Source organism: Sus scrofa, chromosome 14 (assembly GCF_000003025.6).
Source record: "Sus scrofa isolate TJ Tabasco breed Duroc chromosome 14, Sscrofa11.1, whole genome shotgun sequence".
Classification (NCBI taxonomy): Eukaryota; Metazoa; Chordata; class Mammalia; order Artiodactyla; family Suidae; genus Sus; species Sus scrofa.
The window spans coordinates 74,311,676-74,337,723 of NC_010456.5; the positions used below are offsets into that span (position 1 = coordinate 74,311,676).

A 26,048-nucleotide genomic window follows, 5' to 3' on the forward strand; every position below is an offset into this window, starting at 1 on the left:
CAAACAATGCGCAAGCTACAATTTTCTCCTCATCTTCCCCGAACTTGTTATTTTTTGTTATTATTAATATTTTGTAATAATAGCCATTCTAATGGGTATGAAGTGGTATCCCATTGTGATTTTGATTTGCATTTCTCTAATGACTAGTGACGAGTATCTTTTCATGTGCTTAATTGCCATTTGAACATCTTCTTGGGAGAAATGTCTATTCAAGTCCTTTGCAAAGCTGTTTTTGAACTGGGTTGTTTACATTTTTGCTGTTGTGTTGTAAAGAGTTCTTTATATGTTCTGGATATTAATCCCTTATCAGAATATAAATATTTTCTCCCATTCTGTAGGTTGCCATTTCATTCTGTTCATAGTGTCCTTTGATGTACATGAGTTTTTAATTTTGATGACATCTAGTTTATCTTTTTTTTATTATTGTTGTTGCCTGTGGTTTTGGTGTCATAGCCAAGAAAGTATTGCCAATTCCAATGTCATGAAGATTTTCCCTTAAAAAGTTTATAGTTTTAGTTCTTACATTTAGGTCTTTGATCTAAATTTAGTTAATTTTTTTTATGTAGTATAAGCATCCAACTTGATTCCCTTGCATGTGGATATTCTGTTTTCCCAGGACCATTTGTTGAAAAGGACTGTCCTTTCTGTGTTGAATGATCATGGCACCCTTGTCAAAAATATATTAGCCATACATGCAATGGTTTATTTTTGTGCACTCTGCTCTGTTGTCTATGTTCCTGGCCTTGCATCAGTACCACCCCATTGTGATTACTGCAGCTTTGTAGCAAGTTTTAAAATCAGGAAATGTGAATTCTCCAACTTCATTCTTTTTCAAGATTGTTTTGGCTCTTTGGGGTTCCTTGAAAATCCACATACATCTTAGGATGGGCTTTTCTGGTTCTGCAGAAAACACCTTTGGTATTTTGATAAGATGGCATTAAATCTGTAGATTGCTTTGGGAAGTATTTTGTCTTAACAATATTAAGTATAGTATTTTTAAAATATTAAGGCTTCTAATCCATGAACATGGGATGTCGTCCCACCTATTATGTCTTAATTTCTCAAGGCAGTATTTTGTAAGTTTTTACTGCACAAGTCACTTGCTTCCTTCATTAAATTCGTTATTAAGTATTTTATTCTTTTTGATGCTGCTGTAAATGGAATTGTTTTCTTAATTTTGTCTTCAGGTTCATTGCTTATTTATAGAAGTGAAACTTATTTTTCATGAATTGATTTTGTTTGCTGCAACTTTGCTGAGTTTTTAAATTAGTTTTAATAGTTTTTAAATGGAATCTTTAGTGTTTTCTTTCTTTCTTTTCTTTTCTTTTTTTTTTTTTTTTTTTGATCTTTTTGCCTTTTCTTGGGCAGCTCCCGTGGCATGTGGAGATCCCCAGGCTAGGGGTCTAATCAGAGCTATAGCCACCAGCCTATGCCAGAGCCACAGCAATGCAGGATCTGAGCCATGTCTGCTCATGGCAACGCCAGATCCCCAACCCACTGAGCAAAGCCAGGGATCGAACCTGCAACCTCGTGGTTCCTAGGTGGATTTGTTAGCCACTGAGCCACGACAGGAACTCCCCAGCATTTTCTATATATAAGATCATGTCATCTGTGAAGGGAGACGATTTTACTCCTTCCTTTCCAATTTGGAGGAAATTTACTGCCTAATTACTGTGGTTCAAACTTTCGAGACCATGTTGAACGAAAGTGGTAATCCTTGTTTTGTTCCTGATCTTAAGGGTGTCTTTAGCCATTGAATATGATGTGGGTTTTTTTTGTTTTTGTTTTTGTCTTTTGTCTTTTTTAGGGCTGCACTCGTGGCATATGGGAGTTCCCAGGTTAGGGGTCAAATCAGAGCTACAGCTGCCAGATCCTTAACCCACTGAGCAAGTCCAGGGATTGAACCTGTGTCCTCATGGATACTAGTCGGATTTGTTTTCCACTGAGCCACAACGGGAACTCTGAGTATGATGCTAATTGTGAGTTTTTCATATATGGTTTTTCCATTCTTTTTTGCTTAGAGCCTTTTATCATAAATGGGAATGAAATTGTATCAAATGGATTTTTGCATCTATTGAAATGATCATATAATTTTTCTTTCTCCTGTTAATGTGCTGAATTACATGAATTGATTTTAAAAAGTTAACTTACTTTATATTTCTAGAATGAATCCAACTTTGTCATGACGCATTATTCTTTTCATAATCCCTTGGAAGCTAATGGACTAGCTATAACAGTTTTCTTGAATATGCATGTGAATTAGTAATATTCTTTAAAATGTTTTTTTTTATCTGTGTTTATGAAGGAGATGGACCTATGATTTCTCTTTCTTCTGATATCCTTGTCAGACTGCAGTATCAGTTTATACTGGCTTCATAAATTGGGAACTGTTCCTTCTTTTACTGTTTCTCTGTAGGTGTTTGGATAAGATTTGTGTTATGTTTTTCCTTAAATGTTTAGGAAAATTAAGTAGAGAAGCCATGTGAGCTTATATTTCTTAATGGAAAGATTGGTTATTACAATTTCAATTTTTCTAGAGAAATAGGGCTATTTATATTTCTGTGTTTTTTTGTGTCAGTTTTGGTAAGTTATATTTTTTTGAGGACTTTATGTAAATTTTTCTGTGAATTGACATAAAGATAGTCATAATATCTCCTTTATTGTTGTCTTATCATCTCTATACTTTGCAGAGTCTTCAGTGATATTTTCCTTTTCATTCATTATATTGGTAATATATTCCTTCTCCCTCATTTTTTTTATGGTCTTGCTGATCAGTGGATTTGTCAATTTTATTAGTCTTTTCAAAGAACCAACTTTTTATTTACTGATTTTTCTTTCATTTTATTTTCTGTTTCATGAATTTCTGTTTTTAATTAGGAAGTTTTAAAATTTCTTTCTACTTTCTTTGTAACCCCAAGAGTTTACTTCTTGATTTTTTTTTTCCTTTTTTCAGCTGCACCCATGGCATATGGAAGTTCCTGGGCCAGGGATGAAATCTGAGCCACATCAGCAACCTACATCACAGCTGTGGCAACACTGGATCCTTAAGCCACTGTGCTGGGCCTGGGATCAAACTGGCAACACCACAGAGACAAGATGGATCATTAACCTGCTGTGCCACAGGGGACTGCCTTGAAACATTTTTTTTTTTAATATATATAGACACACAGATGATTGTTTTTAGATTTTCTTCTTTTCTAAAATCTGAATTTAAGGCTATAAATTTTCCCCTAATCGCAAACGTTATATGTCACAATTTCGATGTTGTGTTTTCATTATTTTAAGTTCAAAAATATTTTCTATATTCTAATTTTTATTGTAGTTTCTTCTTAGACTTATGAGGTTTTTTTTTTAGAAGTCCATTGCTTCATTTCCAAATATTTGGGGATTTCCTTAATTTTTTTATAGTTGTTTTTGAGCTTAATCTGGTATAATCAAAGAACATACTTTGAATGATTTCAATTCCTTGAAATGTTTTGAAAGTTATTTTATGGACCAGAATGGTGGAGTTTGGTAAATTATCCATTGCCTCACAAGAAGAATGTTTATTCTGTTGTTGTACACAGTGTTCATTTTGTCCCTGAACTCAGATATGTAAGTCAGGTTGATTCGATGTTGGTATCCTTACCAATTTTTTTTTTTTCTGCTTTTTCTGTTCGTTTTTGAGAAAAGTGTGTTGAAGCCTTCCATTACGATTATGGATTTGTCTATTTCTCTTTCTAGTTTCCCCATTGAAAGTCCCCAATCCATAGGACAAGGGCATGGGAGGGCCACCTAGATGTAAGAAGCTCTTGGAAGTTTTGTGTGGTTTTTAATTCTCCTTTCCCACCAATTTCATCATACAAATTTTCAAACATGCAGAAAGGTTGAAAGAGACAGTGAACACCCATGTACCCACCACGGGGATTCTACAGTTTACATTTTGTTGCCTTTCTTGTATTATATATGCATCCATCAAACCATTTCTTTGGGGCTGCATTTCAAAGTTAGTTGTATAACATTGGTTCACATCACCCCTAAACCTTTCATCTTGTGTATCTTTAAGTGGTCAGCTCACCTAATTTTAAAATCAAAAGTGGGGACCTGAAGCTTAGTTCAGGCTCAGGGACGGCTCTTTAAGAGAAGAAAAGTCAAGTAGGAGGGAAGATGTGTCACCAGAAGAGTTTCACCTGGAGGACCTGGGTGGTTGAGCCAAGGGGCCCTCTTACCTGCCAGGCTGAAGGGATAGGATGTGGCTTGGCCTCTGTTGAACACTTTGCATCTGGCAGCTCAGGGCTGGTGTTCAGGATGGATCTGTCGAGTGAATGAATGGCATGCTTCAAAGGACAGATGTAGTGATTCTGGAGGCTGTATGCCCAGGCAGGGAGTGGAAGTTCCTGAAAGGCATCTTGGTGGCCACTGAAAGAGGAACTGTGTCTTTCTTTCTTTCTCTTTTGAAAAGCAAGTTATCTTTTGTTTCTTCACATTTATTTGGGGGTAGGTAATATAGTGCATGTTGAAAATTCAAAAGGCCCCACATAGAACACAGTGAACTCTCTCTCGCCTTCTTCTCTCCTCCAGCCACCCACATTTCCCTCCCAGAGGCCATTGGCTTCTAGTTTCTTGGTGTCCTCTTGGGTAATCTACGCACACACATAATCATGATGATGATGATGATGGCAATACTATTAATAACACTTATCGAGAGCTTACTGGGTGTGAGTTTGTATTTAAGTATTTTACATGTCTTGCCTCACTTGATCTTCATAGCAACCCTAGGCAGTATGGACTGTTCGCATTTCCATTCCAGAGATTCAAGAGACTGAGACCCAGAAGGGTTAAACAACTCAGGCAAGCGCACACACCTACCCGGGCAGCCAGGATGTGAGTCCAGCTGGTCTGGCTGCTCGCTTGACCTCCTGTTCTATTCCTTTCAGCATTTCTTAGAACCAAATCCATTAAACGCTCCCTCCAGTGGCCTGGAAGTAGTGCATTTAACAGCTTATCAGCCTGGCTGAGATGGTGGTGAGCTTCCTATCCTTGGAGGGCATCCAACCAGATGACCCCAAAGGCTTCCCCACAGATAGCTTTTGTTAGTTTTTCCCCAGCTTTGGTTTCTGCTGCTCTCTTGCTTGTGGAGTCAGTCTTCTCTCCTGTCTATAGGGGTTCTCAAGTTTATATCTTCCTCCCTCAAACCCCAAAGAGGATCTCTCTAAGCATCTTATAGGGAAGGATGAGGTCTGGGCAGGTGTTTCTGTTTGCAAAAGGCAGTGCCGAGGCACAGAGTGGGCAGTGGGTGCTACTCAGCCATAAAGCAAGGCTGCATCTGCAGGAATGGATCTCTGCCCTCCTTTTCTGGTCTCTGTCTGCCCCTGGGTTTAACCTGGCTTCTCTTCCCCTTTCCATCCTCCACCCCAGACCAGACTGAGGAGAACCTGTATGCCTGGAGAGGTGGGTGGGGGCATATGGGAAAGAGCTGAGTAAAATTCTTCACTAGGAACAAATCTCATTTTCAAGAAAGTCTTGACAAAATGAGGCATTAAATTACAATATTTCGGAGAGCGTCGTAATTCTATTGCAGACAGCCCTTCATCATGGAATCTGAAAGCTCAGAAAATACAAAACTCATTAGATTAAAATAAACCACCTACTGCTCTGGAGAAAAGCTTATTTATCAATATCAATTTACTTATGATTACTCTGGCCTGCAATTTGTTATTTTTAAGAATTATGATTTGTGTATTGCTCATACAGATGTGAAATATTTTTTTCTTAAATTGAGTGTTTTAAAAAAGATGTCCTTAGTAAAGGTTAGGAAGTGGTACTGAGGATGAAGGTTGGAGGAGGGTCAGAAGAGAAATTAAAAGAGCCTGGAGTGGGTGACGGTGAGGAAGTGGGTGTGTGAGGAGCTGAATGGAAGCAGATGTGGACAGAGTGAAGCATGAAGCCTTTGGGTCTTTAAAAAAGTTTTTTTCTTCTTCATTAAGAGGAAGGACATGCTAATTAACTAAGCTGTCCAAAAGATGAAATGTGTCCTGTGGAGGTACTGAGCTTTCCGTCACTGGAAGCATACAAGTTCAGGTTGAAAGTCTAGGAGGGAGGATGCCTGTAGAGTACAGCAGTCTGATGAAGAGCCAGCTATAGCTCTCTCCAGTCCTGGTGTTCTGTGATTCTCTGCATTGCACACCCCATATCTGCAGGGTAGGACAGTGTGGGGCAGCCTTGTGCCATGCAGGGGAGAGAGCACTGGCTTGGGGGTCGAAGACCTCCATCTGGAACTCACTGGCTCTGGTGCTCCCAGTTCCAGACCAGCCCTGGCTATGTGGTACTATGGAAAGAGCTCTTTTCCTGGAGCCAGAGCCTCCTGGGTTCAAGTCCTGCTGCTGTCACTTTCTGCTGCGAGACCCCAGCCAAGTTGCAGATTCTCCCTCAACCACAGTTTCTCCATCAGCAGAATGGGTAAGGCCCCCTCACAGGTAGGGCTAAGGATCTTGGACCTTTATAGAAAGTCTGGCACATGGTGGGCACATTCATCATGTGTTAACACATTTTTGCCTCCCTCCTGGGCCTCAGTTTCCTAATCCACAAAATGGACCATCTGCTAGGGATCTCTGGGTTTCTTCTGATTCTAGTTTTCTGCCCCAGATCTGCAGTGTTCCTCGTTCGAGGAAGGGAGGTGGTTGGGATCGGGGCTTGAGCCCCAGCAGCTCCCGGCACCTCGGACCTCCTTCATGGCCTCCTCCACTGACATGGCTGGTTTTGTGGTTTTCTTTGCCCCATGTCAGTTCTCCATGTGCTTGTTCTGCCTTTGGGAGATCAGATCCCTACTTCATAGATGGGAAAGTGGAGGCCCGGAGAGTATGCCTATCAGGAATAGCCTGCTCAGCTGCCTCCCCCACAGCCCCAGTCCCCTACTCTTGCCTCCCTTTTCTGGGGAGTTCTGTGGCTTGCGGGGGGAGCAGGGGGGAGCGCCTTCAGAATTCCACGGAGTATCTTGCATGGGACATGCCCACTGTGGTCTGTCTTTGAGAGAAGAGGTTGTGCTCTGGGCCTCTACCTCCTCTCTCTCCTTCACTCCTTCTTTCCATTTAGTCTTTTATATTTCTAATACCTAATATCGAACACCTCCTGTGCTATGACCACCCTTGTGTTAGGCTTCAGAGGATCCAAGGTGAACAGGCAGGGCCCTGATTCTAGGGGATTTCAGAGGCCAGTGAAGGAGGCAAATGTACACACACACACACACACACACACTCTGTGTGTGGCATGCTGGAACAGGGTAGTCTGTTTGTCAGGGGCACGGTGGAGCGGAGGAAGTCATACTGAAGCCTGGCTGGTGATATCAGAGAAGACTTCCCAGAGGAGGTGATAGCCAAGCTACCTGTAAAAGGGGAGAAGGCACTTGCTGTGGATTTTGTGCCCCTGCATAGTGGGGACTCAGTGACAGCCAAATGGCCAGCCATGTGTTGCAGCTGAGACCAGGTTTGAAACCATTCCCTGACCAGGCTCCAGAAAGGGGAAAGGAGAGCAGGAAGGCCCTGTCTGACTGGGTCCCCATGAGGAGCACATCTGGGCAGAGGTTAGCAATGGACAGGCCCAGGGATAGCCGGTCCGTATCTCAGGCAAGGTGATGTGGTCTCTGGCAGGGTCTGATTTTTGCAAGTGGGATGGAGGAGTCAGGGAGGGGTGTAGCAGGAGGTGACAGCTTTGGTGCTCACTCAGACAAATTCCTAGTTGTGTCATTTGAACCTGTCTGAGACCACATGGGTGCCTGTTCTCTAAGGCTTGCAATCCAGGTTGGGGGACGGGGTGGGGCTGTGATGCCCTCTAGGCATGGTAGGCATTGCTGTTGCTACTACTGTTGTTCCTGTTTTGTGAATTAGGCAGGAGAGGAGCTCCCATTGTGGTTCAGTGGAAATGAATCCGACTGGTATCCATGAGGACACAGGTTCAGTCCCTGGCCTCGGTCAGTGGGTCAGGGATCCGGCGTTGCCATGAGCTGTGGTGTAGGTCGCAGCCACAGCTTGGATCCTGCGTTGATGTGGCTGTGGCGTAGGCTGGTGGCTACAGCTCCCATTAGACCCCTAGCCTGGGAACCCCCATATGCTGTGGGTGTGGCCCTAAAAAGCAATAAAAAACGAATTAGGCAGAAGACACAGGGACTGAAGATGGAGCAAGGCAAGGGGACATTTGCATCAACTTCCTTTGGGCAAAAGGTGCTCAAGGGTGCTCATTTAATCCTCATAACATCCACCAAGTAGCTGCCGCTCTCTGGTTTATACAGAGGGGAAACTGAGGCTAAGCAGGGATTTGAATACAGACCTCCCACTCCAGCCTCCTGAAGGTCCCCGTGAGGAACTGTCACTTTATCCCCATCCCACAATTAAGACAGCCTGAGGGGACCCTGGTTCCTCACTGAGCTCTTGGTCCAGGGTCCAGAACCCCTCCCCTTCCAGCCCCTACTGGGCTCCTCTGTCTCCCTTCCAGAGCTGTGATAGCAATAAGTATAGAAACAACCAAACAGCATCTCACACAATTATGTAGGGAGGAAGCAGCTGTCACGGACAATTTGGAAAAGATTTGTCACTTAACTTCCAGGGAAAACTTTCAGCTTTCTCTTAGAGAGCCCAGGCCTTATCCTCCCTCCTCCTGGTTCCCTGGGGTGGGGACCCAGCCCCCCGACGGGGACCCCGTTTCCCCTGCTTGGATTTGGCTGAAAGCCGCTTTCCTGCTGGCTGGAGGGGCTCCAGCCTGGGCCTTCTCTGCAGCACCACCTCAGGCTGTTTCAGGTAGAAGGGGGCGTGTGGGCATCCATTTACCCCTGCACCTACTGTGCACATGCTCTGGGCAGGCTGGGAGCTCTTAACATAGAACAGGGACCCCAGAGAGGGTAGAGAAGTGCTTCTGCCTGGGAGGCTGGGAGGGGTCAAGGGAGGCTCCCCAGGGGAGGTGACGTTTCATCTCCTTTCTACAGGGGAGTCCCCCTGTAGCCAGGTGGGAGGAAGGGCCTCTGGCCACAGGGACCTGCCCAGGCAAAGGCGTGAACTGTGAAGTCCTGAGTAGCATTTTGCAGGCAAGGACATTGAAGCCTGGAGAGACCTGACGCCTTGCCAGGGATCACCCCGCAATTCAGAGGTGCCCTGGGGTCAAAAGCTCCTGTTTGCACCTAAGGACAAGGAAGAGAGGCTGAGTGCTGAACGGGGGTGTCGTGAGAGACTGGAGAATGCCATGGAGGGTGGGCGTCCTGGGGTAGAGGCAGGTGAGGGAACCACTGTGGTGAAACCACAGTGGGGGAGAGAGAGGGAAAGAATGTGAATGGGCTCCCAGTCATTAAACGCTGGGCATGGGGGTGAGAGCCTGGCTGGGGCTTTTCCTGGAGTCCCCATCGCCCTTCCACGCATCTGCCAGGACAGCGCCCACCCTGGCCTGGGCTCTAGAGCTCCTGTGTGGGTGAGACCACAGCTGGAAGCGGGCACCTCCCAGCTCCCCCTCCCGCCTTCACTCCCTGCGGCCCCGCTGGCATCCTGTGCCAAGGAGGAGGCCTGGACTCTGCCACTTGACCCCTTGGCTGATTCTCAGCACCTACTTGGTCCTCTCAGCACTGTTTCCTCATCTGTGACATGGCCTAACATCTGCCTGTCTAGACGTGCAGTCACATGCACAGAAAGCCTTTGCAGTGTTACAATCAGCAGAGGTGTTTTGACGGCTGCCTAGAGGTGGGTGTTGTACCTTAGGATGCAGCATGGAAACTGCTGGGTGATGGCTGCCTGGCCTTTCAGACTCTCTGGGGGCAGATTGTGGGGGCAGGGGTCAAAGGTGGAAAGGGCAAAGGGGAGAAGGAGGTGGAGACCTGGAATGGATGTGGACCCCTCCATCTGTCTGGTGTCTTGGGGATGGCAGTGAACTAGCCAGTGGGGATTGAACTCAGTCTCACCCAAGCTTCCCTTGACCTCCTGCGTGGCCCCTGAGCAAACGGGCTTGCCTTGTCTGGGGGCCAGAGGTGGGTGGTCAGCATCTGAAAGGCAGAGAAGAGCAGAGCTGGGAATTCTGGGACAACCAAGTCCACTTTGCACTTTACAGATGGGGCAGGAACTTTCTAAAGTTTCCCTAGCAAGTGAATGGGGGACCAGGCTCAGGGGCTCCATCGCCATCCCTGGCTCCCAGGCTGAAGTTTCCAAAGATAAGGAAGGCAGCCTCTGTGGCCCTCAGTTTCCGTGTTTGTAAGAGGGCCTGCCTGGCCCAGGCTGGCTCACCACCGGGAATGGACTTCAGATGTGGCAAGATGGGATAGGTGAGGCCAAGCCACCTCCCTGGGTGGGGGTGGGAGGCAGGGCCCAAGGAGGCAAGCAGAAGGGTCTGCGCAGTAGTTGAACTTGGCAAGTTAACTAGCTTAATTTTGATATGCTTCTGTTTCTGCAATAGCTTGCTTGCTTTCTAAATTTATTTTTTTAAATGACTTTATTGGGATATAATTCACATTTGAAACTATTTACCCATTTAGGGTGTACGATTCAGTAGTTATTAGCACATTCACAGAAAAGTGCAACCATTGCCACAGTCTATTCTGGAACATTTTCATCCTCTCAGAAAGAAACTCTATACTTTTGACCTATTACCACCCCCTCCCACCCCACCTCCTGCCATCACCCCCAGCCCTAAGCAACCACTCGTCTATTTCATGTCTCTATAGATTTGCATGTTCTGGCTGGACATTTCACATGGATGGACTCCTATAATATGTGGTCTTATGTAACTGGCTTCTTTGACTTAGCATGATGTTTTTGAGGGTCATCCCTGTTGTGTCAGTACTTCATTCATTTTTATCCCATTGTGTGGATACACCACGTTTTTTTTTATCCACTCGTCCATGGATGGACATGTGGGTTGCTTGACCTTTTGGCTACTAGAATAATAATGCTCAAATGTTCATGTGCAAGTTTCTGTGTGGATATAGGTCTTCATTTCTCTTAGGTGCATATACCTAGATGTGGTATTGCTGGATCTTATGGTATCTTTGTTTAATAGTTTGAGGAGCAGCCAGACTCTTTTAAAGGGGCTACATCATTTTACATTCCCATCAGCAATGTAGGAGGCTTCAGTTTCTCCACATCGTCTCCAACACTGCTATTATCTGTCTTGTTGATTATAGCTGTACTAGCGAGTGTGAAGGAGTATCTCATAGTTTTGATTTGCATTTCCTGGATGACCAGTGACATGAGCATCTTTTCATGTGCTTATTGGCCATTTGTACATCTTCCTTGGAGGAATGTCTATTCAGATCCTTTGCCCATTTTAATGGAGTTATTTGTCTTCTTACTATTGAGTTGTAAGAGTCCTTTATATAGTCTAGGTAAGTCTCTTGTTAGATGTATGATTTGCAAATATTTTCTCCCAGTCTGTGGGTTGACTTTTCACTCTCTTGATACGTATTTTGGAGTTCCCATTGTGGCACAGTGGGAATGAGTCCAACTAGCATCCATGAGGATGCGGGTTCAATCCCTGGCCTCAGTGGGTTAAGGATCCATAGCTGTGAGCTATGGTGTAGGTCGCAGACATGGCTTGGATCTTGTGTTGCTATGGCTGTGGCTGTGGCTGCAGTGTAGGCTGGCATCTGCAGCTCCAATTCAACATCTAGCCTGGAAACTTCCATATGCCACAGGTACAGCTCTAAATAGCAAAAAACAAACAAACAAACAAACAAACAAAAAACAAAAAAAGCCAACCCCTCCCAAAAAACAGGTATACATATTTTTAATTTTGATGAAGTCTGCTGTATCTGTTTTTCTTCTTGTTGCTTATGCATTTTGTGTCATATCTAAGAAACCATCACCTAATCCAAGGTCATTTAGATTTATACCCATTTTTCTTCTAAGAGTTTTAGCTCTTTCATTTAGGCTTTTGATCCATTTTGAGTTAATTTTTATAGATGGAGTGAGGTAGTGTCGAATATCCTTCTTCTGCATGTGGCTACCCAGGTGTCCCAGTACCATTTGCTGAAAAGACTGCATTTTCCCTGTTGAATGGACTTGGCACCCTTGTTGAAAATCAGTTGACCATAGACACATGGTTTTATTTCTGGACTCTCTATTCTATCCCACTGATCTATAAGTTTCTCTCTATGCCTGAACCATGTTGTCTTACTAGTTTATTTTTAGATGGGGTATTTGCTACTTAAAAAAAAAATGCTATTAGTAACCCAATGCATATAGCTTAGAAAATAGAGGAAAAACATTAAGGATAAAAAAAAATCACCTGCTCTCTCTCTAGGTAAAAATAAAATAAAGATACAAATGTGTTACTCTATGTTTTCTGTATAGATACATGCGTATGTAATTTATTTTTTTCCAATGTGGTAACATACTAGGTCTAGCCTTGAAGCTTGTGTTTTCGATTTATCAATTTGCTGTGAACATTCTTCCTTGTCAATAAACATCCTCTGAAAACATGATTTTCCGGGGCTGCCTTGCAGTTGGCTTATGAAAGTGTCCTAATTTACTCTTGTAAACTTCTGTCATTGATTATTGACTCTCCTGTTCTTACCGGTATAAACGGTGCTGTCCCAAACACCCTCAAAACAGACCTCTGTGCCATGATTCTGATGATTTCCTGAGGGAAATTCCTGCCTGTGAAACTACGAGGTCAAAAGGTGTGAGTGTTTGTAAGACTAGAGTTTTCTTGTGCCACCTGCCCGAAAGCTGTATCATTCATACTAGAGGGGATTTTCACAAAAAACTACTGTGTAGAATATCATCTGATTCAAAGGTAGTTTTAGGAGGTGTTTATATACTGTAGCTATTAATCTCTTACCAGGTATGTGATTTGCACATATCTTCTGCAGGTTTTCCTTTTTACTCTGTGGATCATTCCTTTGATGCACCAAAGTTTTTCATTTTGATCTAGTTCAATGTGTCTATTTTTTCTTTTATTGCCTGTAATTTTGGTGTTATAGCCAAGAAATGATTGCCAAATCCAATGCCATGAAGACTTCCTTCTATGTTTTCTTGTGCGGTTTTATATGTATTTCAGTGTTGGTGTCAGTCACGTATTGCCTCAATGAAGCGGCACAACGAATTACTACAGCAGTTATTTATTCTCACTCGTGTGTCTGTGCACCTGCTGGGGAGGGTCAACAAATCTAAGCTAGGTGTGACTGAGCTGGATTCTTGACCCTGTGTGGGTTCAGTCTGGGCCATGTTCTCGGTTTGAAAGGTAGGAGCTCAGGCGGCAAGTCCCTCTGCACAAGGCCCATGCATCTGCTAGCATGAAGCTCGGCCAGAGCATCCATTGATCAAAGCAAGTCACATGGCCAAGCCCAGCTTCAGGGGTAGGAAAGCATCCTCTGCCTACCACGAGACCCCAGGATGCCTGTAGATGTGTAGTGCTATGCAGAGTGAAGGGCTGGGACCCACAATCTGATCAACTATAGTGATGGCCAAGGGCTGGGAATGAACTTGGCAGGATTGAGGCTGAGAAATGGCTAGTGTGCTTGAAATATAGTGATCAAGGGAGTAAGGAGGAAAAGTGCCACTTATAGGATGCATGAAAGATATTTGTTAACTGAATTAATCAAAAGAATATATCAATGGAGGTGAATTTACTGAGATGGAAAAGGCGAGGATGGGAACCTATTTGGAGAAGAAGTCGGATTGCTGTTAGATACATTAATGTTAGAGACACACCAGAGGAGATGTTACGTTGGCTGTACAGGATAAAGTAGACTTTTCTTGCAAGGAGCCGAGGGTCTTCTGGGGGAAGGAGGACGTGTGAAATTCTGACTAACCCTTGCAGCTGCCGTAACTGTCTCCAAACATGTACAAAGGACGAGGGCAGCTGAGGATCCCATTGCCAGCAGAGATCCAGGAAGCCTTCGTGGAAGAAGGGGCATTAGAACTGAGCCTTGAAGGTGGGGCTGGACATGCAAGGTGGGGCGATGCTCTAGATGGCAAGGACAGCCTGGCTGAGGCACAGGGGGAGAGCACAGGATGTGGTGTCCGGTCCCTTGAGGGAGGGGGGCAGATCTGAGCAACGGAGTGAGGCCAAGGTCTGTTGACTGTGAGTCTGCTGGTGAGTCGGGGGATTAGGAGAAAGGTGACCTTGATCAATTCCATTCTTCCTCCCCACCCTGATGGGACAGGGGGCCTGAGGATCAGGAGCCTCAGCTGCCTTTTCTGGAATTTAAAAGAAGAGGGAGTACCTCGTGCTGGTGAGGATGTGGGGAAACCGGCCCTTCCCTAATTGGTGGTGGGAGTGCAGCTTAGTGCACCCTCTTTGGAAAGAAGAGCAATTTGTCAACAGCTATAAAAATGTGAAAATCTCCTACTTCACATGTGTGTATAGACACGAGAACAAGGATATTCATTGCGGCTTCATTTATTGAAGCGAAAGGTTAAAAACAACATAAATGTCTCTCAGCAGAGGTTAAATTATGGACCCCCTCTAGGACACGCCACAGCTGCTAAAACGAGCAAGGCAGCTCTGTACATACTGAGATGGAACAGTCCTCACAATAGATTGTCAGGAGCAGGATAAAACCTAGGAGCAGGATGGCATGAATACCCCTTGGTTTTTTGTTTTTCGTTTTTTGCTTTTTTAGGGCTGCGCCTGTGGCATATGGAGGTTAGGGATCCAATTGGAGCTGTAGCCACTGGCCTACGCCACAGCCACAGCAACGGCAGATCCAAGCCGTGTCTGTGACCTACACCACAGCTCACGGCAATGCTGGATCCTTAACCCACTGAGCGAGGCCAGGGATCGAACCCACAACCTCATGGTTACTAGTCGGATTCGTTTCCACTGTGCCATGATGGGAACTGCCCCCTGGGTTTTGTTTTGTTTTTGTTTAACAGGGGGAGGGACCTATATGCTCTACCATATGTGCCTACAGTGCTTCAGGAATTGGTGGTTGCCTCTGGGAAGGTGTGAGATTGGGTAGAAGGGACACTCATTTCCTGCTCTATGCCCTTCTGTACAATTATTTACCAGGTCCATGTCTTACTTCCAAAAAGAATAGAATGAAGTATATCTCCTGCCGAATGATTTTTTTTTTTAAGTATGGGTTGAGGGGACTCTGAGACACCAGGCCTCCTGTGGAGGATGCTGGACCACTTGACAGGCCACCCTCGGGGTCTGAGGCTGTGCCTCTCCTGGTCTTGCCTGGCTTACGTCCCCCGACCCCCCAGTCCCAGTTCACCCAGTGAGAACTTCAGGGAGGGACCCAGAGGAAGGCACAGGACCAGAATGAGCGCAAGGGGGTCTCTTCCCACCTTCCATGTAGGGTCCCTGTCTATAAGTGACCTTCCATCCCAGCAGCTTCCCCAACCAGCAGCCTGGCCTGGATGATGTGGGCTTTGAAGCGTGGCCATCAGTGGCTTGTCCATCAGTGGCCCTAATGGTGTGTCTGCAAGGCGCCTCCTTGCATGCACGAGCATCTCTGTGTGTAGTGGTGGTGAATAATCCCCAAATTGTCTTTGATTTCTGCAGTGTATTTCTGTATTTCTATTCAAAGTTGAGTGCGTCTGATTTTATGGGAATTCATAACAGTTCAAACGAAATCGTGGCGCCCTGCTGTGAAAATCTCTCATTCCTGAGACGCTGAAATGCTGCTCAGATGGCCGCTCCTGCCCTCTCCCTCCCCCTCTGCCCTTCCTTCCTGTCCCTCGCTTGCTGGGACAGAAGGCGCTGCCTCTCCAGCACCAGCACACTGAGCTCACGCCCCTGCCTCTCCTGACCAGGCTGCAGGGCACCGGGGAGTGGAGCCCAGAGAGGCATAGCTTCTCAGAAATGAGGAGTATGCTTTGCTCTGCGGCAATGGGGACCTGACTTTCCAGTCTGTCCAGGGAGCCAGGCTGCAGTGGGCTGCCTTTTGCATTTCAGGTTTGGTGCAGAAGCGTTAGGTGAAACCCCTGCAGATTGGGAGGGGCTTTGCGAGGAACCTGGCTCCCTGGCTTTGGGAAAGGGTGGCAACAGAAAGGAGGGGTCCTCCAAGGTTGGGCAGGGGCTCCGCTGACTGATGGGCATAGCGCCCACAGCCATTCACGGAGCCCAGGTGGCGTGGATATGCGAGAATGCGGATGAGCACCTTGGGTGCTTTTAAATTGTTAGTCCTCTTCCTCACTTCCATTCTAGGAAAGGAGAGCCAGTCCTCAGGACAGGGCCAGGCTTCAGATCCAGGCCTGGGCTCCAAGGCCCAGGCTTCAGCCCACCTGCTGCTCATGGTCTTGGGGTCGGAGCATGGTGAAGTCCTGGTGATGGGCCTCCTGAGACCTCCTCCCCACCCTGGCAAGCATGGGAAGGTGGCCCGGCTCGGGTGGCAGGGCAGAGAGGAGGGGGCCTCCGAGCTGGGACCCACTGCCCTGGAGAGAGGGAGCTCCCGTCCTTAGAAGGGTCTGAACAGCTGCAGAGGGGAGCAGAGAACTGGAGGCCCATCGAGGACCCATCCAGCTCCAAGGGTCTCCTCTGGGATTCTGACCTAAGACTGTGGGCTTCAGGGAAGCTCAGCAGAGCAGAGGCAAGAGCTTTCTAATCAGAGCTGTCTGTCTGTTCACAGGCTGCTGGCAGCGTTTTGGTAGGGTGGACACAAATTAGGTCTCTGATTGTCAAAACATTGGGTGTTTATTATAGAAAATGAGGAAAATGCAAATAATATGTCGACGAATATAAAATCAGCACATAACCTCACCAATCAGCTAAAACCACTGTTTCTCATAGGCATTTATATGTGCACCCCCCCCACCCCAATCACCCACCTCCATGCCCTAGGTAATCCTCTGTGTGCTTCCTGTGGCCAGCCAGACATCGAACCTGCCCTCTTGGGTGTCTGGGCTGTCCCACCACTATAAATCACACAGCAGTGGACATCTCTGTGGCTGAGCGGCCATCCTCAGCTCAAGTCCTAGAAGTGGCATTGCTGGGCCATGAGAATGTGCGCGCCTTCAGCCTCTTCATACCAATTTCAAACATTGGGAGTTCCCGTTGTGGCGCAGTGGTTAGCAAATCTGAGTAGGAACCATGACGTTGCAGGTTTGATCCCTGGCCTTGCTCAGTGGGTTAAGGATCTGGCATTGCCGTGAGCTGTGGTGTAGGTCACAGACGTTGCTCGGATCCCGGGTTGCTGTGGCTGTGGCGTAGGCCAGTGGCTACAGCTCCGATTGGACCCCTAGCCTGGGAACCTCCATATGCCACGGGAGCGGCCCAAGAAATGACAAAAAGACAAAAAAAAAAAAAAAAAAAAATTCAAACATCGATCGGTTCTCAGCCATGCTGCTTCCACTTGAGGGGGTGGGAGCCCTGATGACCTTGTCCTTGTCCCTCTGGTAGCTTCAAGTGCTCACGATACCCGCACTTATAGCCCTAGCCCCCACCCCCACCCCAGGCCTGAGCTCTAGTTGAAGGTATCCTCCCGCTGGTCTGACGCTGCTACTGGGCTGACAGCAGCCATTCCAGAGTCATCGTGTCCCAACCCAAGCTCTCAGTCTTGCCCCTCAGCCTCTCCACCCGTGGCCCTGCCCTGGTTAGTGGCCATCCTTCTGGATGCTTGCGCCAGAACCCTTGGCTCTGTTCTTTCCAGCACAGCTACAGCCTCTCTATCAGGATAGCTCTTGGCTCTACTTTGAAATAGGCCCAGAACCTGCCAGATCTCACACCTCCTACCCAAGCCCCTGGCTAAAGCCCCCCGCATCTCGGGCCTGCATCACTGCCGCAGCCTCTACACCTGTCCGCCTGCATCTTGCCTTTGGCTCCTATTGTGAGTCGTCAACTCTGTAGCAGAGTGATGCTGCAATCCTTGAGTCCTTCTCATGGGTCTTGGCGGCCTGAAGACCATGATGTGCAGTGTCTTCCCATCAGGGCTTTACAAGGTGCCCAGGATGGGCCCATTGTCCTCTGCCTTCATCTCTTGCAACTCTCCTCACTGGGCGCCCCGCCTCAGCCACACTGGCCTCCTCGCTGTTTCTTAGGCACCCTGGCACATCTTTGCACAGGCTCGTCCCTCTGTGCAGAAGGCGTTTCTCCCAGATGACATGGCTCCCTCTCCTGCCCCTTCAAGTGTGTGTTGGTATCTCACCTTCAGTGGTACTCAGACCCCTCGCCCTGCTCCTTCCCCCTTCCTTAGCCCTTAACAATCCTGAACACACGCTGTAGAACTTGTTCACCAGCGCTGTCTGTGCTGGGCTCCCCTGGGAGTGCCAGCTCCCCTCGGCCAGGTCTTCAGCCTGTTCTCTCCGATAGGCCTCTGTCTAGCTTAGGACTTGGCCCCGCCAAGGCCGTGTCAGGGCAGACGTGTACACACCTGGCTTGGAAGCCTCTCCCTGCAGCTCACAAGCTCACTCAGGTGTACATGGAGGCTTGGATTTGATTTTAGGGGGCGATTCCCTGGATGCGGTCACTGTGCCACCTGCCAGAGCCTCCCTCCCCTGTTGGCCCTCAACCCAGGCCTCCCTGAGCAGCAAGTCTTTATGGGCTGCTGGCAGAACAAGGTGAAGGCCAGCGTGGGCAGGGTTGCTGCCTTGAACCTGGGAAATTTTATAGTCAGCTCCTTCCAGGGACAGAAGTGTTAACTTCTTGGAGATGGTGAGGAAGGAGGCGTGGCGGGGGTGGGGGGTGAGGGAGCGGGGCCTCGGTCACCCCTGGGGAGTTCATGTAATGTCTTATTGGTACTGGTTCCAGGGGTAGGGCCTGTCAGAGGCCATCAGGGTGGAAGGGCAGCCTGCAAAGGAGCCCACTCACCAGCCCTAGCTGTACCTCTCCTTTCTGGCACTTGCACTTGACCTTGCTGCTGCCTCCTGTGTACTGTGGCTGTGGAGCCTGTTGTATTGTCACTCAGGCCTGGCTCAATGGCCCCTGAGTAGATCAGGGTCCTGGCCAGGGCCTTCCCATCAGGGCCTCTGCCCTGGAGCCCATGTCTGAGCTCAGCAAGGGTTGGGGCTGAAGTCAGGAGACAGACCGTTGAGGGCCATCAGGATGGGGTTCAAATCCAGGCTTGACCTCTTACAAGCTGTGTGACCTTGGGGAAGTTGTTGAACCATTCTGAGCCCCAGCATGTAGAACTTACTATAGACCACCGTGGCTGGCACATGATATGTGCTCCGTACACATAGAGTGTGTATCCTTGAACTCTGTGCAGCTTGCATCTCAGCTGCCCTGGAAGGCTTGAGCTTTCTCTCTTTGCCAACCTGTGGGCAGCAACAGGCTCTGTTGCTTATTTGACACCTCACACGCATTTCCAGCCATCCGCATGGTCCTGTACCCCCCCCCATCCCCCCAGAGTGCCTGGTACAGGGCTTAGCATGCAAAAAGATGTTGGAAATTGGCAGCCTCAAGGCTTTGGGGCCTGGCTTTGGGTCTTCTTCTTGGCAGTGGATATGTTGGAGAGATTTCTAGAAAGCTTCCTTCCAGAACGGGCTCTAAGCCAGGTACCTCAAAAATTTCGGGGTAGCTAGCTCTAATTGGGGCAGGTCTCTGGCGTTTCTCCCAGGCCCAGACAGGAAGCCCAGCACAGAAGTGTGTGTGTCTGTGTTTCCTGGTCCAGTGGGGACAGGTGAGGGTCAGTGGGCCACATCCTGAGGTGCAGCCTCACGCAGTGGAGGAGGCCTAGCAGCTCTGCTGGGTGGGAGGAGGGCGGGTCAGGAGGCCCGGGGAACAGCTGTCACACAGGGCAGAGGGAGGTCAGGCTCTCCCCTGGGACCCATGCCACTCGCTGCAGCCCCAGCGCCTAGGGAATGCTGGCAGGCAAAGGCAGCATCTATCACAACACCTGCGCTGGAGCCCGGGGCCTCGGGCCTCTTCCCACTGCCACTGCCTTTGTTCTCTCTGGACCTTGCTTTCCTCCTCATGGCCAAAGGGGTTGGAGGAAGAATGAGATCCGGGATCTCGGGGGAAACCCAGTAGCAGGATGGACCGACCCCCTTGGCCCGGCTACTCTGCTTCACCCTCTGGAGCCTGGACCCCAGGGCGAGGATGGAGAGTGAGGATGGAGCAAAGAGTGTCCCTGCTTCTGGATGCTCCAGAGGGGGCCCCTGCCATCTCTGCCAAGTGAGGTGTGCGTTTGGCTGCCCTTGACCAACAGAAGGCAGGTGCTGAGGCAGCATGAGGGCCCCTGAGGGGGAAACAGACATTTGAGGGGTGAGAATGGGAACAGTCTGCTGAGTAGTGTCAGAGCCTGAGCCCGCACACCGAAAGGGAGATACACTATTGTGCACACAGTGTGCCGTGCACACGTGATCACCTCTTTGCAGACATTCCCCCCGTGTCTATTGAGTTGAGTATTGTGCTCCTTGGGGGAGGGGCCTTGCCTTCCCCTTTCATAGATTAGGAAATGGGGAGCCGGCTGGGCGTGGACAGCAGCATAGTGTGGTGGAAACTGCGTGGGACTCAGATCTAATCCTAGAGTGACCTCTCTAAGCCTTAATCTTCTCATCTGTATAATGGGGCCAGTAATGTCCACATCATAGAGACATTTGGGAGGATTGAGTAAAGTAATACTTGTGAAAACCCAGGGCCCCTGGGCATTGCCTAGTAAGTGTTCATTTTCTTTCCTTCCTTCCACTGCGAGCTTCCTGCAACACCCAGCAGAATGGTGTGCACTCCCAGCTATTTGTGGATGATCTTCTTAGCAGCTGTTGTTTAATTCTCATAACATCTGGTTTGCAAAGGCAGAGGGTTGGAGGTTTTTTTTTTTAAAGACACTCACTCACTGTGAGATGTCAGATTGTCACTTAATTGCTCTGTGCCTCGGTTTCTCCACTTGTAAATCAGGGCTAACGCCGGCAATGCTGGCTGGCTTCTTTGCAGGAGATGGTCGGCTGACGCAAGATAACAGATGGAAAGTGGTTTGAACATTTAGAAAAAGGCATCGTGCTCCACCTCACTAGTAGTTAGGGGAAATGCAAATGAAAGCAACCAGGCTATACCATTTTTCATGCATCCGATTGGCAGCCATTTAGAAGAGGGATCACTTCCAGGTGGGTAACGAGGCCCTCTCTTCCATTGCTGGAGGGAGGGGGGGTTGGCACAACCTTTCCAGAAGGTAATATGGCAACGTATAAGAAAAGTTTACATACATGCTCTGTGTTGTATTTCACCGGCCCAGTAATGCCACTGCCAGAGAACCAAGATTGAAAGCCTAGTCCCAACGCAGTTACCTGCAGAGGTGTCCACTGTGGTGTCGCCTGTGTGGCAAGGACCTGGAAGCACCCAGATGTCCAACAATAGGGGATGTTTGTCTTCATGACAACCACATCCTACCATCAACTATTATCTAGCTCAGAAAATGGAGGAGGTGGGCAAAGCCATGTTAACCTGGAGGGCTGTCTGTGAATTACCAAGAAGTGAGAAAAGTGAGTTTCTTTTGTGTTGAGGGTGACTGTCATTCTAAAGAGAAATAGCGGCCACACTGCTCGTGTGTGTATGTGTGTGTGTGTGTGTGTGTGTGTGACGTGAACCTGTTTGTTTGGGTGTGGAGAGAACCTCGTAGAATGCACCCCAGGCCGGAGCTGACCACTCTGGCCATCAGACGGGTCATGTTTGGCTCATAAAGTGGAATTATTTGCCAACATTTAAAAATTGAATTCAGGAGTTTCCATTGTGGTGCTGTGGGGGTGAATCTGACTAGGAACCATGAGGTTGCGGGTTCCATCCTCAGCCTCGCTCAGTGGGTTAAGGATCTGGTGTTGCTGTGAGCTGTGGTGTAGGTCACAGACGCGGCTTGAATCTGGTGTTGCTGTGGCTGTGGTGTAGGCCGGCAGCTCTAGCTCCGATTTGACCCCTAGCCTGGGAACCTCCATATGCCATGGCTGAGGCCCTAAAAAGCAAAAAAAAAAAAAAAAAAAGAAGAATTCATAGTAAAAGCCACATTTTCAGTATTTCATTGAGAAAAATCAGAAGCCCCAGGTACACTGGGCCCACATTCCCTCTTGGCTGAAACAGCAGCTGCTGCTTCTGGACCAAGCATGTGGCCTCTGGGTGGCCCTCCTCCCCACCACCAGGGCCTCCTCATTCATACCCCCTTCCTGGCCCCTGTGATGGGCTGTTGACCTTCAGAAAAGCAAAGGGGTGGAAATACAGGGATATGATGGGGGCATTTGTCTTTTATTATGTAAACACATCTTAGAATCTTTTATTTCCCACATCACTGTTTCATACCTAGTGATGGAGAACATTTTAAGTATGGCATTTGAGGGAAACACAGGGGCACCATGGGCCAGCGTGTGTGGTCTGGGATGGGATCCGCCCTCATGCCCACTCGGTATGGTACTGGGAGGTGGAGCTGGCTCCCGGCCTGGAACCGAGGGATCTGAGTGCTTGGCTTTTTCTGAAGCCCTTGCCCCTAGATCTTGTAGAGACATGAAAGTCTCTCCAAAAATTCCTTTCCTTCAGCTCCCCTCTCCTCCCGGAGTCTTACCTGATCATTTATCGATGAGGGAGTGGCATGTCAGCTTCAGTTCAGAAGCCCACCCCACCTCTTACACGTTGGGGGGTCTCTGAGCAAATTGTCTGATGGCTCTCTGCCTCCAGACCCCACCTTATGTGCCAGGGAGGTACGTGCAGTAGGTGCTCCCTGAAGGAGGACATGCGGGCACTTGGCTGGGCTGGGGGTGCACAGGTGAGTGCGCTGGGAGGTGAGACACGGAGGTGAGGCCACTCTAACAGGGCTGACTGTTCCGTAAGAGGCAGGGATTCCCAGCTGAGGGGACTGGGGCCCTCCCGGTGTCTCTTCTGGTCTCTAGGCAGGCCTGGTTTGGAGCTGCTGCAGGTGTAAGAAGGACCCAGAAGGCCGTGGCCCTGCTGGGACGTGGCCGAGGCCGGGTGGGCTGAGCTGTGGTGGGAGGGAGCAGCCCCCCACCCCCACCCCATGCCACACTCAGAAATGGGAGCTCACCTCACTGAGCTGGGCTCCAGATCTCTCTAGAGTTTAGCCGGACAGAAAACTCCAGCTCCAGCTTTCCAGACTTACTGGGAAAGTTACCTCCCTTCTCTGTGTCTCTTTGGGCACCGTGGCCTGGTGCCTCCTTTTCTACCCAAGGTTGTGAGAAGATATGGTTGTTGGGCGCTTCACGGGTGTTGGGCCACTTAACCCGCCCCTAGGCCCCTATCTTCCCACCCAGCACCCATCTCTTAACCCTCCTCACTAACCAGGTTCCAATGCTCTTGGGGGGACCATGCTGTCCTGGGGGACAGGTGCAGTAGCCCCTCTCTCCACCCACTGAGCCCACTTATGCATCACAGACCTGTCCCTGTGCCCTCTGATCTTTGGCCCCAGGCCGTGCAATCAGCCTCCACCAGGGCAAAGAGGGGACTGTTGCCCCCACCCTCAGCCCAGCCACCCTCAGGCCGCTGTGTTATACCCAGCATTGGAGGGTGTCAAAACCACACGACACAGACCCTCTCTTCTTTCCCATGTCCCCTCCCTTACCCTCCCCTCCCCATGAAGTGGATTCCTGCTCCCTTCTCAAGCGCAGTTCTCCCCGGGAGCTGCAGGGGTGGGGAAGTCCTGGAGGAGCTTAAAGAGCAGGGCCCCTCCAATGGGAGGCTCCTCACCCTCTCCTTCTTCTTCCCTAGGAGCCATGAGGTGCCACGTTGCCTCCAGCTGCTGTGCAGTCTGGCTTTTTGTGCTGATCTCTGGATGCTGGGGTAAGTTCACCTCGTCTCCATCCTCTCCCCACAGTGAGCGTGGGAGGCCGAGCTGGAGGGAGTGAGGAGAGGTTTGCGCTCTGGGACTCTGGGCTCCGCCTTGCTGTGTGTGTGACTGAGCACGCACTTCCCTCTCTGGGCCTCAGTTGCTTCTGTGGCACTCACAGGGCTGAAAATACCAGCCATCCCCAGGGCCTGGGGCACATGAGGGAAGGGGAGGAGCCTTTAGAAATACCTCTGCTCTAAAAGGGAGGCATCCATGACCGTGAACTGTCCTTCTGTGATGTGGGGACTGGCCACAGTTCTGCTCAGTGTCGCAGTGGTCTTTTGAGCACCTACTGTGTGACACTGTGCCTACTGTGTCCAACTCTGGGGTATGGGAGAAATGACATCCTCAAGGAGTTCAGAATCTAGCTGGGGAGAAAGACATAGCTAGGAAGTGCTAGGGAGTTTCTGGTGTGGCTCAGCAGAAACAAACCTGACTAGTATCCATGAGGATGCAGGTTCGAACCCTGGCCTTGCTCAGTGGGTCAGGGATGCAGCGTTGCTGTGAACTATGGTGGAGGTCAAAGATGCAACTCCGATCCTGTGTTGCAGTGGCTGTGGCTCCAATTTGACCCCTAGCCTGGGAACCTCCATGTACTGCGGGTGTGGCCCTAAAAAGACAAAAACAAAACAAAACAAAACCAAAACCCAAACAAAACCGGATCCTACAAACAGGGAGACTGGAGTGGTAATAAAGGATGGACAGAGGAGTTCCTGTCGTGGCTCAGTGGTTAACACATCCAACTAGGAACCATGAGGTTGGGGGTTCAATCCCTGGCCTTGCTCAGTGGGTTAAGGATCCGGCGTTGCCATGAGCTGTGGTGGAGGTCGAAGACGCGGCTCGGATCCCGGGTTGCTGTGGCTCTGGCGTAGGCTGGTGGCTATAGCTCGGATTAGACCCCTGGCCTGGGAACCTCCATATGCTGCGGGATCGGCCCTAGAAAAGGCAAAAAAACAAAAACAAAAACAAAACAAAAAAGGATGGACAGAGCTCCAGAGAAGCCCAGTGGAAGACAAGACTCATCGAGCTTGTGGGCGTAGGAGGGAACCTGATGGAAGGGAGACGTTTCCTCTGGGCTCTGAAGCCTGCAAAGTCGTCAGTTTGGAGTCGGGGAGCAGGAAGGAGGGACTCCCAGAGGAGTGAGCAGCCTGAGCAGGGCTGTGGCTCCGAGGAGTCTTTCCTCTCCACAGGGAGGGCCAGCCTGCCTCCCATCCCTGCCCAGGGCCCTCTCAGCAGCCGGGTCAGTGCCAGCTTTCACGCTCCTGGAAGAGGCCAGAAAAAGCCTGGGCATGTGCCTCTCCTGGACAGAAGGTGCTGAGCCGCTCTGGTCTGCATGAGGGAAGGCCAGGACAGCTGGCACAGTTGGCTCAGTGTCCCCCTGGGGCCAGAGTGTCCTCAGGGAAGAGCAGTGGGCACGGCGTGCCTGGCGACACAGGCAAACACATTCCTGAGGGGGCCCCGCTCCCTCTCCCACTCCGGGGAGCCAGGAGCCTCTGGAGGAAGCCAAGCTTTGTGCTTTGTTGGAGCGCTGCTGGCATCCTGCTGCCTGAGAGCCCCTTGAAGGTCCCCTCTCCTGGCTTCCATGCGTGTAGGTCTCTCTGCTGGAATGCCCCTGGGATGGGGCACTCCCTCCCATCCAGTCTCAAGAACTCTCAGGGATAGAGCTTTAAGGGGTCTCAGACCTTCTCTCAACTCCCAGCCCACTTTATGTAGGAGAAACTGCCCGGAGAAGTAGCTGGCCCAGGGCCTGTACGAAGCTGGCCCATATAAAGCAGAACCCAGCTGGGTCATGACTCAGGTCTCTGACTTGGGCTTTTGTCAAAATACGCCCCCACCCCCACCCCCTGCCTGTCTCTGCCCCATTTGGAGAGGCCTCAGTGAGGGGCACCTGAGACCAGCTCTGACCCTCTGCTTTTGCTGGACAGGGCAAGTCAGGACACCTTCCTCTGCCACCTTGGGGACTCTGTGATCTTGGATATTCTCACCCTTACCTCCCTGTTACAAAAAATATATATGTAAAAATAAAAGTGCTAAGAGCTTGGCCACCTTCCTGGAAGAGGTGGCAGGCTCCCCTTGAGCTCTCTAGATGAAAGACTGTTCCTGCATCTGAAGTGGGCGCAAGGAAGCAGCAGAGAGCTGAGACTCCTGGGTTCTGGCCCCACTTCTCCAAGGGGTTCCCTTGGGCAAGTTTCTTAGCTTCTCTATGCTTCAATCCCATCTCTCTAAAATTGGAAGGATAGCAAAATTCTTGCATTGTCAAAATGATCAGATGAATCAATATGCATGTGAAGCACTTAGATTAGTTCTTGGCACATGTTAGGTGCTGAATAAGTGTTAGCTCTTTTATCATTAGCTGTGTCTTTCTCCCTGGGGGGAGCAAAATGGGGCATAGGAAACA

The 26,048-nt window shown here is 49.1% G+C and overlaps 1 protein-coding gene across 6 annotated transcripts in view; it reads left to right on the top strand.

The window, feature by feature from the left end:
• The window catches only part of CDH23 (cadherin related 23), a 467,077-nt gene that overhangs the window by 44,129 nt on the left and 396,900 nt on the right, over window positions 1-26,048 (top strand). For all 6 annotated transcript variants that reach the window (XR_002338421.1, XM_021072656.1, XM_021072657.1 and 3 more), the window contains one exon: window positions 23,533-23,604. Coding sequence is in view for 5 of the 6 variants with exons in the window: in XM_021072656.1 (XP_020928315.1) it covers window positions 23,538-23,604 (67 nt within the window). In the remaining variant the exon portion in view is untranslated. The remainder of the gene's footprint in view (window positions 1-23,532; window positions 23,605-26,048) is intronic.